The sequence below is a fragment of the Lactuca serriola genome, chromosome 9 (assembly GCF_051521515.1).
Source record: "Lactuca serriola cultivar US96UC23 chromosome 9, Lser_US96UC23_V15, whole genome shotgun sequence".
In the NCBI taxonomy this organism is placed as follows: domain Eukaryota; kingdom Viridiplantae; phylum Streptophyta; class Magnoliopsida; order Asterales; family Asteraceae; genus Lactuca; species Lactuca serriola.
This window is the reverse complement of record NC_136416.1, coordinates 61,314,048-61,331,982: the sequence shown is the minus strand read 5'-3', so window position 1 is coordinate 61,331,982 and position 17,935 is coordinate 61,314,048. Positions and strand designations below refer to the sequence as shown.

Genomic DNA, 17,935 nt, shown 5'->3' with positions numbered 1-17,935 from the left:
TGATAGATACGACACAAGGATCATGAACTTGGTCCTTCATGGCATTATATGTTAGCAAAGAACCTGGGGAGAAAAGGATATGATTAGTGGCGGGTGTGTGTGGTGCTCAGGGGTCCCGGGCCACTGCTCCGCTTCGGCTCGTAAGGGTAAAAAAAAAAAATCTATTAGGTGCACCGGCTTCAAATTTGTTCGGGTGACACTATACTTTCGAGAATTCGAGGCCCAAAAAATATAAAGTGTAAAAAATGCTAGTCCAATAAAATAAAGAAAATTAGCTCAATAGCTCAAATGCATTGTGAGTGGCCCAAGTTGTTTATTAAGTGTTTAACCCAATTGACCCACATACCCATCCATTACCCAATATCCATCACAGTCAAAGAAAAGAAGAGGAAATCGATCGATCCACTGAAAAGAAAAAAAATCGGCACTTCTATCTTATGTGAAAGCTGCAAACAGCGAACAAGAAGTAAAAAAAAATCAGCCTCCCTTCCTGCCTCCATTCAATCGATTACAACCAAAAAGATAGCAAGGCATAAGTATTTCGATTTTGCTTGGCTTGGTTTGACACTCCTTTCAAACCTACAAATACAATGAAACATGTAAGTATTAATAATTTTAGGTTTATGAAATTAGTCAAATTAGTTGTTTTTTTGTTGAAATTTCTTATTGTTTATGTGAAATTAGTAGTTCTTAACCTTGAAATTACATGTTTACTTGTAACTTGTTGTTAGAATGTTAGATACTTAGATTGTTAACCTTGAAATTATTCAAATTAGTTTCTTTTCCATTGAGTTTTTGAACAATTGGATGGCTTATTTGTTTGATATTGAATTGTTAGGATAAAATTGGGTCCTTTTTTGGAAGAACGAGCATCAGTAAATCAAGTGCTGGAGAATCCTCCAAAAGACCATGCTCCAATGATTTAAGTTTTGAAGAATCCTCTAAAAGACCATGTCCTTCTAATCAATCATTCCCTTCGGTTTCTAATGTAAATCCACAACCTACAACTACTCCAATTACAAATGTTAAATTGAAAGATCTTCCAAAAGACCCAGGTGTTAGACCAAAGATTACAACTTACCATCCAATTCAAATTGATGAAATAAGGAGGGCATATTTGCTTCAAGGACCTTGTCAACCAAGGGGTCATACATTCCCTTCAAAGAAAATAGGTTCAAAAGATAAACGTTTTGTTGATAAGTGGTTTGATGACTTTGATTGGTTAGAATATAGCATAAAAGAGAACAAAGCATTTTGTTTATTTTGCTATGTATATGGAGACATGGTGGGAAAACAACATGGGAGAGATGCATTTGTTTCACAAGGTTTTGATAGTTGGAATAAAAGACAGTCATTAAGAGATCATATGGGTGGTATTGATAGTTTTCATCACAAAGCAAAAGAAAATTGTGAATTTTTATTAAAAGAAAAACAATCTATTAGTGCAGCCTTGAAGAAGCAAACCAATATTGAGGAGAGTAATTATAAACTTCGTTTAGGTGCTTCAATTTGGTGTTGTAAATTTTTATTGAAAAATGGTTTACCATTTCGGGGTCATGAAGAGTCGTGTAGCTCTCTTAATAGAGGGCTTTTCTTGGAGTTATTATCTTTCTAGAGAGACCATAATGAAGGCATTCACAATGTTACCTTAGAGAATGCTCCTCAAAATAATCAAGTGACGTGCCCGATGTCTCAAAAGCAAATTGTTGAATGCTTTTCAATAGAGATAGTTGTAGATATTTGCAAAGAAATTGGTAAAGATGTGTTTTCTTTATTGGTTGATGAATCTAGTGATGTATCAGAAAAAGAGCAAATGGCCATAGTTTTGAGGTATGTCGACAACCGTGGAGTGGTGAAGGAAAGATTCATTGGAGTGGTGCACATGAAGCATACATCCTCTTTGACTCTTAAAGCTGCCATAGATGACGTTTTTACTCGTAACAGTTTGAGTATGTCCCAGGTAAATATAACTATTTTTTATTCCTTATTATGAATTTTAATTGAATATTATTCGATTTAATGTTTAATATCTTTTTTTATCAGGTAAGAGGATAAGGTTACGATGGGGCAAGCAATATGCGAGGTGCATTTAATGGTCTAAAAGTTTTGATTTTACAAGAAAATGATTCAGCGCATTGTGTGCATTGCTTTGCACACCAACTTCAGTTAGTTATTATGGGTGTAGCAAAGAAGCATGATGGTGTGGACGATTTTTTTGAGCAACTTTCTTTGGTGGTTAATGTGGTAGGTGGTTCATGTAAAAGACAAGACATGCTACGGGAAAGTCAAAGAGAAATCGTGCAATTGTCAATTGGAAATGGTGAACTTGAAACTGGAAGAGGGTTAAATCAAGAGAGCTCGCTTATTCGAGCGGGAGATACAAGATGGGGTTCACATTTCAAAACCATCACAAGTTTAATTAACTTATTTCCGGAGGTTCGTAATGTTCTTGTTTATGTCGAAGAGGAAGGATCCACTTTAAGTAACCGAAATCAAGCATTTGGTATCTTAAAATATTTCAAGACATTAGATTTCGTGTTTTACTTACATTTGATGTATGAAATTTTACACCTCACGAACGTATTGTCAAAGCATCTTCAAAAAAAAAGGATCAAGATATTTTAGAAGCGGCTTCTTTGGTTAGAGGGACAATGGACGCATTGAAGTCTTTGAGAGACACGGGGTTTGCTAAACTTTTATCGAAGGTATTCTATTTTTGTCAAAAACATGATATTAATATTGTGGAGATGACGGGAAATTATATCACATCAAGAGGTCGTAAGACTAAAGTTACTAATCAATTTCATTTTGAAGTTGAAATTTTTAACACCATCATGGATATGCAAATTATAGAATTCGGGGACCGATTTAGTGAACTTAGCACCCGATTACTAGAATGCATGGGGGCTTTGAGTCATTGTGATTCATTTGCTAAATTTGACAAAACAAATTTGTTAAAATTGAGTGAGTTATACAAAAAAGATTTTGATGATGCGGAGAGGATGCAACTTGATGGTGAACTTGAAATATATTATCACGCTTTACATAAAGATGACCGATTCACTAGTTTGCAAGGAATTTCTGACCTTTCTCGTTTGATGGTGGAAACGGGGAAACATCGGTCTTATCCTATGGTTTATAGGTTGTTGAAGTTGGTTTTGGTTTTACCCGTTGAAACCGCAACAGTCGAAAGATGTTTTTCAGCGATGAAGTTGTTGAAGACGAATTTGCGTAACAAAATAGGTGATGATTTTTTGAACGATGTCATGATTTCTTATATTGAAAAAGAAGCACTTATGAAAATGAAGATCGAAGATGTAATGGATCGGTTTCAAAAAATGTGTACCCGTAGATGTCAAATTTAAATTTTAAGATGTAATGGATTGGTTAGATGTATTAGTACTTTTAATTTTTTTTATGTTATTATATTCGGACGAAAAAAAAATTGTGCCACTGCTATGACAACCTTCTGCGTCCGCCACTTGATATGATGATAATCAATGTTCACAAGAATAAGTGTAGATAATGTTAAGTTTACTTTCTTCTATCATTATATTGATTGTATGTCTGGTTTTTCAAACTCCAATTTAAGATAATCCACGAGATAACAATTTGAGTTCTTAGGATGTATCTTTTAGAAGTTCAAAAGACAAATTTTACCTTAGTCAAAATACTTCCCCCTTATATAGAGAAATCCACCATAAGGAGCATCATCGGTTAACCTCCTCTAATTGCATACAAGTGCGTACTCCACACTATTTAACGTGTATCATATCACACATTTTTAATCTCTCGCCACCAATATAAATTTCAACCGTCGAGTGAGCCCATGGTGAACCGCGGGTTACTTTTTTAATTAGTTTTTTTCATAGATTTGGAATTCTAATCTAAGTAGGACGGTTAATAAAATTGTTCATGTATGTCGCCCTTGTGGGGATTGTTTGGAGGAACTGGTTTCTTATTGTGTATCCTTCCACGACTTTCGCTTGAACTGCTTCCAATGTCCAAAATATTATCGAGGAGACAAAGGAGAGTTGTTGAGCATCTACAAATTTGGTAAATTGTTGTGTATTGTTCGTTTGTTAGACATTCATCAGATGTAACATTCAAAGGTACGTTGGAATTGATTAGCATTGTCAAGTCTGCATAAAAACACACAATTAGAAGCTTATGGTTCCAGTATACTCCGGTCAGTCAAAATGAAATTAAACCATACACCATAGGTAAGAAAAAACAAAATGACACATTTACTAACCACTATAAACACATTGCAACATATTCCCTTGAAACCCTTAAGTAAAAGTATAATGGTGAGCGCTATATCTAAAGGATGTAACTAAAATAGAAAACATATTAAAAATTTAACGGATAAAGGTATAAAAAAAGTAAAATCATTAAAAATAGAACTTATATTGTGTTTTACCCAAGTTGTAAACCTTGGAATATTCCAAAGTGAAAAGGGGGCTTCTTTATCCAACTTTTGAAAGAGAAAGAGACAAAAGTTAAAAACAAACATAAATAGAAAGTCAAAATTGAATAAAAAAATATGTTTTAACTTCTGAAATATGTTTTAACTTCTGAAATATAAATAAAACTCAACTGGTAAAACATCCATCATACCTACATAAACTGATATTCATACATATCAAGTGATTAGTTAAGTTCATCATCAAGTGACTCCGCAAGAGCTTCATCAATTCCAAATGAATCAAAATTAATACCAATAACCATCACATGTCACAAAATATAGAAGCTCGTTCCTATAATTTGATACAATTAAATGAAAAAAAAGGTATTTAACTTCTAATGAATGAAATATTTCACCTTTAAGATGCTAAAAGATTGCAAGTTTGATCTGTATCATATCACCAATTTATCCAACTATCAATCTCCAAACTACACCTCCACCTGGACCTTAAACTTGTAAAGTAAAACTCTAGAATACTGAGGGCGCCAATGTTGTGTAACATTCGATTCCATGTATGTTCTTGTTTGGTCCTTTAAGTTGACTATCTTTGCAAAAATGGTCCCTAGTACGTTGGGCGTACATTTGGTACGCATAGCGTACGTGCATTGTTGGAGACGGGGGACTTAACAACGTACATTAGGCGTATGTGGTGTACGTGGGACGTACGATAGCCAAGACCAAACCCTAATTTTAGGGCATGAACCATATTTAAACAACATTATGGCCTTTGGACACTCACTCCCATCAGCCTCCACTGTTCATTCATCCCATTGAAACCCTAGTTCACCCCCCCTTTTAGTGTTTTTGAACTTTGAAGTGATTTTTGTGGCATTTTAGTGTGTGGTCAAGAAGAGGAACTTGGTGACCAAGCATTTGTTGAGGTTGAGCTTCTAGATCCAGATTCTTCATCAATTTTGGAAGCTTTTGAAGGTAAAAAGTCCTTACCTTGATGATTCATTTTGATTATTAGAGTTTAGGGCTTGTTTAGGAGTTTATTTTGGTCTCATGGGTTCTTTTTGTGAGTTTGGGCAACTCCGGAGCTTAGTCCCTTTGATGTTTTAAATGCATAAAAATGTAATCTTTGTAGTTAATATGAGTCCATGAATGAATTTAAGTCCTTGATATGAGCTTTGTTGGACAAAAATGGATGTTGGGTTCCATTAAGGTGTTGTTTGTTTTTTTTCAAAATCTCTTCTTGACCACTTTTGTCTACATCTCGCAGACAACGTGCAGACTTTTATCCTTGCAAAAAGTTTGTTTTTTCGAAAGGTTGAGATCTAAAAACGTCTCTTCACCACAAAGACATTGACTGCCCACTTCTCACATCTGCGGACTTTTGACCAAAAAAAACGTCGCATACTTTTTCTATTCTCTTGAACGAACTCACCTACCATCTGATACATCTCCATCGGCGCCTCAACCATCAACGCCTTGCCTCAATCCACCACCGATCTCCGATCAGACGAGGCTACGCCGACCATACATGAAATCCTTCCACTTGTCGGAGTTCAGCGTTGCACCACCTCCCTCCCTCGCTGTCGGACTTCACTGAAAACGAAGGTATGCATTTGTTTCTTTTTTTTTTTTTTCAAATCCCACATGAAATTGATGTTTTGTTTTGCTACAAAAGTTTATAATCTAGTCAAATAGGTTGTTTCCTTTTGCTGAAAATGCTTGTTCTTGCTTAAATTTGGTGTTAGATGTTACAAATCCAAAAATAATGACGAAAAATTCCTTTCTTGCTTAACTTTCTTGTTGAATGTTGCTGAAAATCTATAATATTGGTGAAATCAAGCTTTTTTCTTGATTAAAATATGTGCTGGAAATATGAAATAGTGATGTGAGTGTTGTGATTCTTGTTGAAAATACTCTTTATTGCTTCAAACTGTTGTTGAATGTGCTGAAAATTGTTGCTGAATGTGCTGAAAATCGTTATTTGGTTTTGGAAATATGAAATAATGATGTTAGTTGTTAACTGTTTTTTTGTTGGAATGTGTATGATATGCAATACCTTATGAAATCATATTTGTGAATTTGTGAATGCTACAGTACCTTATGAAATTTTATTTGTCTATGATATACTGGTTATTAGAAATGGGAGAAAAACAACAATGGACCAATAAGCATTTAAAATGCTTATTGGATACTTGTATTGAAGAAGTAGAGAGTATTGGTAGAAAAGGATTGGGTTTGCAGAAAGATTCATGGATAAGGCTTAAAGTTCTTAAGGAAATATTGGCGTTGATTCGAGTAAAAAACAAATGAAAAACACATATGACAATCTGAAAGACAAATACACAGGATGTGTATATTTAAAAAACAAAATTGGCAATATATACAATTCTCAAACAAACACTTTTAACTTAACAGCCGAGGAGTGGGATGATTTTAAGAAGGTACATATACATTAATATATATATATATATATATATATATATATATATATATATATATATATATATATATATATATTAAACATTTACGTTTGAAGTTGCCAAATATTCTTATACTATTTTTTGTTACATTTGGGTTTAGGGGTATCCGAAGGCTGCTTCATTGAGAACAATTCCACTGCCTTTTCCAGATCTTTGTGCACATCTTTTTGATGGAAATAGTGCCACTGGTAATTTTAAGAGTTACTCAACCTAATCATCATCAGTAGCTGGAGCATCCTCTTGTCTTGTTCCACCACTTCAGATTACGGGCAACCTTTTTCTTGCAATAAATGATGATAGTGATGACAAGTAATGGGCCAACGCCCAACATATGTCCCAATTTTACAAATTGTGCCCAACCATTTATTCTAGTCCGAAAACATGGCATTCTGATGGTCCAATATCTCATAATCATCAAGGCTCAAATATGGCCTAATTTTCCAAATTGGACCCAAGCCTTTCCAATTGGCCTTATCCTAAAACTCAATCATTTCCTTAGTCCATAACATGTTCCCAAATGGGCCCACGAAGGACCACAACAGGTTAGTCCAAGAAATGGACCAATAAGAACCCAAAACCCAATTAGAGTTTTTCACATAAAATGAAGATTAGGGTTAAGTGTTCCTACTTAACCCATTAATGACTTAATCCATTAAGTCCATTACTCCACTAGACCAACTTAGTCGGGCATAATTCAAAATTCCAGACCAATGGCCCTATGCAGGTCTCGACAAATCCAAAATACATATTCCTAAAATTAGGGTTTTCTAAACCCTAATTAGGGGTTTCAACCAAATCAAAAACCAATTAATCCAATAGTTCAATTTTTACATTAATTAAAGTCTAATCTAGTCAGGTACCACCCACTACCACCTCAGGCAGTGGTGGTTGGCGGTGGTTCACGGCGGCAGCCACCACCTCACGGTGGTGGTGGTCATGTTCTTGGGCCAACACAACACCAAAAGCACTCCAAACATCAATCCAAACGCACCTGAAAGTCCACAGCCACCCGAGATGGTGGCTAGCAGTGACAGAATGGCGGCAACAGGTGGCGGAACGGTGACAGTAGGTGGCGATGACGAGTTCTATTCATTTTTTCCTGGCCAAGAAAAGATCTATACAACATTAACCCTAGAAATAAGTTCATAAACACCCAACCACCCTCCCCACGGTGGCAGAAAAGGGTGGTAGAAGACAGCACCGGGTGGCAGCCACCACCTCACGGTGGTGGTGGGGGGCCTTCCTTGGTTTCCAGTTGAGCAAACCCATGCACACCCTCACACATACAAGCTAAAACATGAACACCTCCAAATCAGCCGCCTTGGGTGACAGACGACGATCGGAAGCGACCTAAGGCCACCACGACTACAGTCGACGTTCACGATGTCGGGTTCACAGAAAAACGAAGAAAAAGGATAGAGGGGTGGAGATTGTCCTTACCAAGAGCCTTCCGTCGTGCACGATCTATATCTCGCCGTTCACAGCTTCCTCATTCATCTCGGTTGTCTCTCCAGTCGTTTACGATGACTCTGATGGTTCTTGATGGTTCATCTGGCTGCCACGACGTCTCCGGCAACATAACTAGGGTGGTGATGCTCCACAGCGAGGTGGCATGCGACGGTCTTGGAGCATCTCATGGTGGCGGCTGAAAATGCTACACACGGTGATGATGGTTGGTGGTATAGCGACGTAGGGTTAGGGTTCGTGCATGGAAACGAAGGGGAAGGGATACGAGAGTTAATCATGTGTCTCATTTCAAACGTGTGTGCCATTTGCCAACTTCGGTCCCTCCTCCCAAGATCTTTTTCAATTTAGGCCCGAAATTTACCCCTTTAGCCCCTGTCTCCAAAAGTCCTTTCATAATAGGTCCCGAAATTACTAATCAGCCCCTAAGCCTTCAAATCCTTTCAATTTACGTCCATTAATTACCAAACACACCCTGACTTCTGAAATCCTTTTCAAATTAAACCCAGAACTTACACTTTTAACCACCAAAATCCAAAATTATATCATTTGGTTCCTCGAAACCAACTCCCCGCTAAATATTATTGATTTTCGCTACCATTATATAAAATAATAAGAAAGATTACATCTCGGGGCTTTTGAGTTTACTATTTATTTAATTGATTTTAAACGGAATGTTACACACACATCACGTAATTTATATAAAATACTTCATATCTATGTGTAAGATGAAAGTAACTATGCACTCACTTGATAAGGTGGTGATTCCAATTTGGACAACGCTTCGCTTCGATGAAACCGGGATGTTTGCTTGAAAACCGAACTCTACGGGGGCAGAGTTTCCGAACCGAAAAACTCTTTTTCTCGGAGACTTTGGGAACTCCGGGGCTTTCTTCTAGTGCTAAGGAGGTTTCCTAGGTTTGGGGGTGTGTGGGAGGTTTAAAGAGAGAAAGAGAGAGAGAGAGAGAGAGAGAGAGAGAGAGAGTAGAGAGAGAAATATATGGTGAATGAGTGACAAGAAGTGGCAACCCTCGCATGCCTTTATAGGCGCCTGATGCTTCGCAGCACAGGGTGTTCCTCAGAGGAGCGCATGGCATGCAGGCTGCGCAGCACGCTCATACGATCGCAGTGCGGTCGAAGGTGCACATATTCGAAATTAGCTGGGTCGACATGGAGCTTCCGAGGCCTAGTATCCGAACGTGAGGCGTTCCCTTTCTTTACGCGGGGTGTTCCTCGAACAATCTCGCAAATCGCCATCCCGACTTCAAAAATTCATAACTCTCGCATACAAGCTCCATTTTTGATGTTCTTTATATCCACGTGTAGGTGGGACCGTAATCTACAACTTTTGTTTAGACTCCGTTGGCTAATTTTGACTTTATTTTTAAAGTTATATTTTAACAGACCGGGACAGGAAAAGTCCGATAAAAATTCATAATTTCATCATCCGACGTCCGTTTTCATCTATCTTTCTACCGCTGAGCTACTATTAATGAGATCTTCAATTCTCGTTTAGGTTGTGTCGGCTAAATATTGTTCGATCTAAAATTCGAACTCTGGGCTGCACACTGCTATGCCAAATCGTAGAAAATTCATAACCTCTTCAGACGAAGTTAGATTTAGACGTTCTTTTTATGCGCGCTCTCAGTTTAATATATACTACGACTATCGCTTAGATTGCTAAGGCTAAAAAGCACTTTATCATAAACTCACTTTTTACGTCACACAACGTCGTGCCAGTTTTGTCGCGGAACTTCGTTAGGTCATAACTTTTTCGTTATAACTCGGATTTCGACGTTCTTTATATGTACGAAATCCTTGTCATGACCACTACAACTTTCTTCATAGATATCGGGTTTATCTAACATTTTATTTTTTACACTTATTTTCATTCTTAATTTATTATATCTTTATAAACAAGTATATAAGCATATAATTCACATAATATTCAAGTAATTCCTCTTTATTACTTCAAAATAGGTTAAAATGGTTGACCTTGACTATTACATCATCATACTAATGCTTAGCCTCGAAACACTGACGTTACACATAACGAGTTCTGAACGCCGTCTTCAGTACATCCTCATCCCTAATCCTCATCTGATGATACCCCGACCGAAGATCAATCTTTGAAAACCAAGATGCACCCTGAAGCTGATCAAATAAGTCATCAATTGTCGGAAGTGGATAACGGTTCTTCATCGTTAGTTTATTCAGCTCTCGATAATCAATGCACATCTTGTGTGACCCATCATTCTTTCTCACGAACAGGATCGGTGCTCCCCACGGGGAGCTTCTTGGACGAATAAATCCCCTGTCTAGCAGCTCCTGGAGCCACACAAGGCATCAAATCAATACGGAACTCCACTTTCCTCTCGGGAGGCACCCCAGGTAACTCTTTTGGAAATACTGTTGGATTTAGTGTCTAAGCCCATAACTATAATTGGTATGTACTTGACCCTAGAGTAGCATGGTCCATTTGGGTTGCATGACACTGGAACAATTTGTAAGGATGGACTTATGAGAAGAGAATATTTATTATTTATTAATATATTATAAGTTCTAATATATTAATATGGAATCATATTATTTAATTAATATTGATCAAGAATTAATTTGGAATTAATTTTGTGATCAAAAGAGACTAATTAAATATAAGGGGTTGATTTGGTAAATCATTCGTTCTTATGGTGTGGGCCAATGATCCATGATTCTTCATGTTGGGCTACACCCATGTGACAACCCATGGATGATCCATGGAGGTTTAAACCCATGGAGCATAAGAAATATGGAAGGTCATGCACATTAGGGTTTACATAGTGTAACCCTAGTTTTGCCACACTATATAAGAGACCCTATGGCTCCTAAAATCGGCACCCTAGTGTTCTTGGAAGAGCCATAGCCGATTTTTGAGTGCAAGTATTCTCTCTCAAGTCCTCCATTGTTGGTGGTGTTGTGTGAAGCATTTGAGGCATCATATTTAGGGTGCTAGGCTCTTAAAGGTCCAAGGAATCAAGCTACAAGAAAAGGTATGTTTTCTAACTAGTTTTGTTATACAAGTACCCATGTTTGTATGCTAGATAGGGAAATGCTTTGGAAAATCATTTTGCATGTATAATTAGAGAAAACATAGATCCAAAGCATTTAGGGTTATATGTGCACCTTAAGGTTGTTAGGATGCTTTAAACCCTTCAAACCTTCAAATACATCAGGGAAATCTTGCACAATAGGTACCCTGCTCATCTCTAATGTGGCCTTCACCCTCGTATCTGATACATAAGTCAAGAACCCATAACAACTCTGATGTATGAGTCTCCTAGCCCTCACATGCGAACAGAGGGTTGGCCCATGCGAGGCTCTCTCTCCATGAATAAAAAGTTCTCCCTACTTTGGGTTCGAATGCTCACTAGCTGGCGCTCGCAATCTATCATGGCCCCATTAGGACCCAACCAGTCCATCCTGATGATTACTTTCAATCCCCTCAAAGGAATTGGGACCACATAAATAGGAAACCTCTCGTAGAACAAATTCAAAACATTCCTCCGAAATACCCTCGCAACGCTCAGGATACGATCATCTTCAATCTTCACCTTGAGTGTGGAATCCAAAGTCCTCGGAGCATCCCAAAACTTCTTGCTAAGCACAAGAGATACAAATGATCAAGTAGCCCCTGAATCGAAAAGAACATGAGCTGACAATCTATTGACCAAAAAGGTACCTATACAAGATCATAACAACATAAGCATAACAATAAAATAAAGAAGACAAAAATAGATCACATACTGGTCACGACATCTGGTGCTGCTCGGGCCTCCTCCATGGTCATTTGAAATGTCGGCTCTTAACCGTAGGAGCCTCTGCCTAGACAGGGCGGCCATCAATAATCCTCATTGTGGCGGGCGCAGGCGCCGCCACTGCTCCTCCCATCAACCTCGGACAATCGGCCTTTTTATGGCTGGTTTGGTTGTAGTTAAAATAAATCAGGCCTTTCTTGGGGCAATCCCTACTCATGTGTCCCGGCTGGCCACAAGCATAACATGTCGAGCCTGCCACCCGATAGGCTCCCTTGTGCGGCTTACCATACTTGGCACATCGGTCCCGGCCCTGCTGGCACCTACTGGGAGGATCAGAGGTATTAGGCTTCTTAGCCTGACCCACTGCTGTCTGAACCTGCTCCGACTTCCGCTTCGTCCAGAGCTCCAACTCAATTTCCCATTCCCGAGCCTTCTCCACCATGTCATTCAAGGTCTCGCACCCCGAAAAGCTCACAAACTCATGAATATCATCCATCATCATGGAATGATACCTCGTCTTCTTCATCTCCTCATCCACAACGTATCGCGGAACCAATAGTGCCCTCTCCCGAAACTTGGCGGTGATCTCCGCCATAGTCTCTATAGTCTGCTGCAAATCCTGGAACTCTCTCACCAAACATTTCACCTCAATGGCCGGTGCAAACTCCTGATCAAAACTCCTCACAAACTCCTCCCAAGTCATCTCAGCCACACACTCTGATCCCACCTCACGGGTAACTTCCTCCCACCAGTATCGTGCCCGGTCCCTTAGCATATAAGATGCGAACCCAACCTTCGCCGCCTCGGGGAAAAAGCTCGTGCGTTGGGCATTTTCCATATCTACCACCCAACTTCGACTAGTAATGGGGTCCCTGACCCCAATGAACGCAGGTGCACCACACGCCTTGAATTCCCCGAACAAGGGAGCTCGGGCCCCAATCTGGTCTGCAGCAATCTCGGCTCGAAAAGACCTGAGTCGCTCCTCCATGATCTCCATGATGCCCTCCTTGATGGTACCAAATATCACCAGGGTAGCGTCAAATATGCCACGAGTAAGCTCGGCCACAATGAGATCGCACAACCTCTCTTTAATAGGCTCTGCACCAGATCCTGAACTTGGTCCTGATCTTGAAACCGAACCTCGCATGATCATCACCATCCTTAACTGCAAAATACAAGATAATACAAATTGATAAGGAAGTTCAAAGGGCATTCCTCCTCACTGGAATCCTCAGTTTGAGTTCTGACACACTCGAGAGTGTGCTCAAATCCCTCAAACCAAGGCTCCGATACCAACTTGTAACAGCCCAAAAATTCAAATAAAAAATTTTCATTTAATAATTAGAATTCTCATTCATATTTGTTTCTCCAAGGTTCTATTACATAAATATATTATTCAAGATCAGAGTTTCTAAAACAACTAATGCATAAATACTAGAGAGTACACGCTGCGCCATTAAGCCGGGCCCTTGCCCTTAGAACCAGAAGAACCTAAAACAACCAACAAAACTATAAGCACACGCTTAGTGAGTTTCCAAAAATACACAAAACACATAACCATATAATTCCATGCAAATATACACATAAATCTGCCATGAACTCCCTCCATGGTCTTCAACCAGGATGTCATGGGCTACCCCCAAGGTCTTATAACCAAGGGACATGGGCTCCCCCTCATGGTCTTACCAAGTGTCATGTGCTCCCCCATGGTCTTCACATAAATCAACACATACCAAATGACAAACCATTGCATATTCAACTATAGAAATCATTTATCAAGTAATTGGCCGACATTGGTGTTGTTGAAACATAAAAGTGACCCTCTTAAACTTGACAGATCCAAAGCCATCTCCAGATTCGTAGTTAGTATCTCAACCGCAATCAAGTACCGCAGCCGCAGTCGACGTCATCAATCTTTAGTCTTAGTCTTTATATATTATCATATGTCTTTACATTACTTTACCCAGTGTGCCTTGCATGGCCACCTTAGGCAGATTAGACTTTGTAATCTTTTGAGACTCTATAAATAAAGTTCTCCCTTTCTGAATGAATACAACATCCATCTATTATCTCTAGCTTGAATATCATATCTTACTCTCTACTTACTCTCTCATCTTCAAAGATCCTCATAACTTAAACTGATATATTAAGATCATAATCTCTCTTCAGAGAAAGTCAGTCTCGACTTAATCACTAAGTCTGATCTCACTTACTAACTTGGTTTGTTTGCAATCCTCGTTAAGAATAAGCTTAAGTGTCTTCTTGATATAATACTTGTTGTCATTTATATTTCCTTACATTTCCTCACCTAACTATCTAAGTATCTAATTCTAACTTATTATTGTTGAGCTTTATGATCCTCTGAGTTAAACTTCATTCTGCTATATTACTTGTTCTAACATTTGTTCAAGTGTGTTACTCGAGTTTTTCTTTCAACAGGTGCGTTCGACCCATTGGTATAGTGAGAAGACTCACCTCAGTCTGCTGAAACAGTCACTGCTCAACTATCAACCAAAAATCTCACACTAAACAAATATACAAATACCCTAATTAGGATTATAATTCACCCTAATTAAAAATCCAAGAAATCTAAGTCCAAGTTCCTCCATAGTGGCCCAAAGGTCATTCCTTCACTAATGGGCCTAACATCCAAAGTCCGCAACCATTATGGGCCACAAGGCCCAAAAGTCGCAACTAAGCTACTAATGATCCAATAATGAATTCCAGGGCCCAACTTATCCCAAAACCTTAGGCCCAAGGTCAAAAACCCAAAACTCATATAAGGGCCAAAGATTTGAGCCTAACGCTTAACAAGGTTGCCTGAACAATACGCCCAACGTACACAATGGTAAATGCAGTGTACCTCAGCCGGAGGCAGTACGCACGGCGTACATGGGTGTACGTGCGACGTACGTGCCAGTTATGCAACAATCCATGAGAAGACTTAATGCATTAAGATTTTACGTCCAAAACTCAGATCTAGACCCATTAAAACCTCTAGGGCTATAAAATTGCCAACTTTAAGCCCTTGCATGGCTACAAGAAGTCCAAAAACAAAGATCAAGTCTCTTAAGCCCTTTCCTACGTCTTATATCAAGAATGGGGGACCAAAACCACCTCAAATATTGCACCTTTAAGCATTGAGACACTAGAACATAACTGGAAATGCAACTAAAAGGCTTGAGAGTAGATCATACTCACAAATATCTAACCTTTTTGGGTCAAAAGGGGAAATTTAGCCTCAACCAAGAACTTAAGGAAACACAAGCAAAGATTTGAGATTTATACCTCTATGTTGTGCCAAATGAGTATCAAATGTTGGATCTAAAGTCTTGGAGACAGAGCTTTCTTCTTGAACCACCTTCTTCACCACCAAAGAAGCTCAATATCTCACTACAAAGCTCAAGAGGTTCAAAAATGGATAGGGTTAGCTAAAAGGGCTGAAATAACAGTGGAGGCTGAGGTGAGGGAAGGTCTTGGAGGTCATAATGGGGTTTAAAGAGTGCACAAACCCTAATCACTAGGATTTTGGTCTAAGACACATACACCCAACGTACGAGATGTAAGTGCAATGTACGCACCCAACGTCCCCTACGCCCAACATAACTGTAACACCGTAAATTTTCAAAATAATTTTTCGCAAATATAAAAACATTTCTCATTTAATTTCATAAAACGTTAAGTTTAAAATTCCAATTCATGTCATACAAATCCCAAGGTCTCATAAATACATATCAAAAGTCCCCTGAGTGTGTACGGATCAAGCCGGCGCCTTCCCACGGTCATCGCTAGTACCTGAAACAACAACGCTAACACTGTAAGCACGAAGCTTAGTGAGTTCCCCAAAATACCACACATAAAACACATATTAGCCACTCGAGGCTACAACTCTATGGGTCCGTGCACCCAGACTCTGTGAACCCTCAGGTTCTAACTCTAGGAACCTTCCGGTCCCAACTCTGTAAACATGCACAACATAATCACATAGAAATAATGCAGTACAACACATAGCATAACATAACATACACACACCAACACATAGCTCTGATTACCTACTCAAGGTAAAGTATAGTGAGAAGACTCACCTCGCGTGTCTCGGTATCTCACGAATCCTGGAAATCCCTCGTGCTCGATCCTCCGAGCTCTAATCCTCCTATAACATCACATGACTCCAATTAACACTTTTTATCTCTAAGGTTGACTATCCCTAAGAAGTCAACATAGGTCAACTTTGGTCAACGGTCAACGGTCAACTTTGACCGGACTCGGCGAGTGCACAAGTGCAACTCGGCGAGTCTAGACGTTTCCACCAACACCCTAGGATTCCCTTTTTACTCGTCGAGTACTCCCCCTGACTCGACGAGTTCCACCTGGCAGAATCGCGGGGCCACCCCGACTCAACTCGCCGAGTTCCAAGAACAACTCGGCGAGTCCCAATTCGACTCAGTCCACCTGCCAACCCTCTCTAGCTCGCCCTGACTCACTGAGTCAACCCATGACTCGACTAGACCACTCACTGGCCGGTCCAAGGCAATCTTCAAGCTACTCGCCGAGTCTGTTCATCAGACTCGGCGAGTCCATGCCATGCAATCGCTCAAATTCGCTTCTAAGGTCAGATCTGTTCCAATAATTCATAGATCTGGCCTTTCTAGACTGATTCACCACGTAAAGCCCCAAACTTGATGCACACACAACCTCTATATGACTATAAACAAAGGAATACCAACAAATATCACTACCCAAGGTCATGACCTCCATTGCTCTCCATAAAGCTTGATGAATGAGGCTCTCTGGACCTCTATGGATCCAGATCCAAAGCCTCATCACTAGCAAGGGACTATTTGGCCATCAAATCAACTCAACAAGGCCACAAGAAACCCTAAATCCAACTATACTCCACAAAATAGAAGATGAACCGAAATCATACCTCTAGATCGATGATCTAAGCTTCAAATCCGCAGAATAGCAACCTCCTTTGCTTCCTCTTGGCTAGAACCTCCCTCCTCTTTGCTAGACAACACACAAAGGTCAAGAAATGCCTCATTTCTCTCCCAAATCGCCAAAGCACTCTAGGGTTTCTCTCTATGGACTGTTGGGTACAAATGACGGCCATAAGGCCCTTTAAATAGGTCCCAAACCCGAGAAATTAGGGTTTCATTAAACAGCACGGACTCGCCGAGTCCAGATCCTGGACTCACCGAGTCCAATCAAATCCCGTGTCCAGAATCGCGATCCTACTTGGCGAGTTTGAGCTCCAACTCGCCGAGTCCCGTCTCAAAACACCAAAAATCAAAGCAATAAAGGATACCTGGAAATCCGGACTGTTACAATAACAAGAGCTATGCCCCACGTATTCAAAAAGATCAAGATTCCAATATCGGGGACCAATAATGCCATAAACTAAATTCCAAAAGTTAAGAACCAACACGATCAATCTTGGATGTTACACTGTTGCAGAGGCTCGCAGATGTGGTCCGCATACTACAAATATTTTGGCTTCAGAAAAATAAACAACACCTAAGACATGCTAAGGCATAAAGTTTCCAAATTTTTGTCTTAGAACCCTATAATGGTCGAGAGCTGAAATTTGGATCGAGTGGTTGAAAGGATTAAGTACTTAATGGCTTAAGGTGGCAAGCCGCTCAGTACGTTGAGCGTACCAAGGGAGTATGCAATGCGTACTGGCAAGCGATCAAGTACGCCAAGCGTACAAAGCGTACACCGATCTTACACCTCTCATTGGACTTTTGGAATTCGGTTGGGCCTTGGACCTT

The 17,935-nt window shown here is 39.5% G+C and overlaps 1 protein-coding gene across 1 annotated transcript; it reads left to right on the top strand.

Moving 5' to 3' along the window:
• Positions 1-590: 590 nt before the first annotated feature.
• On the top strand, positions 591-1,615 carry LOC145075745 (uncharacterized). The gene is made up of 2 exons (XM_079021874.1): positions 591-599; positions 839-1,615. The coding sequence occupies exons 1-2, from the start codon at positions 591-593 to the stop codon at positions 1,613-1,615; spliced, it is 786 nt and encodes a 261-aa protein (XP_078878000.1).
• The last annotated feature ends 16,320 nt before the right edge of the window (positions 1,616-17,935 follow it).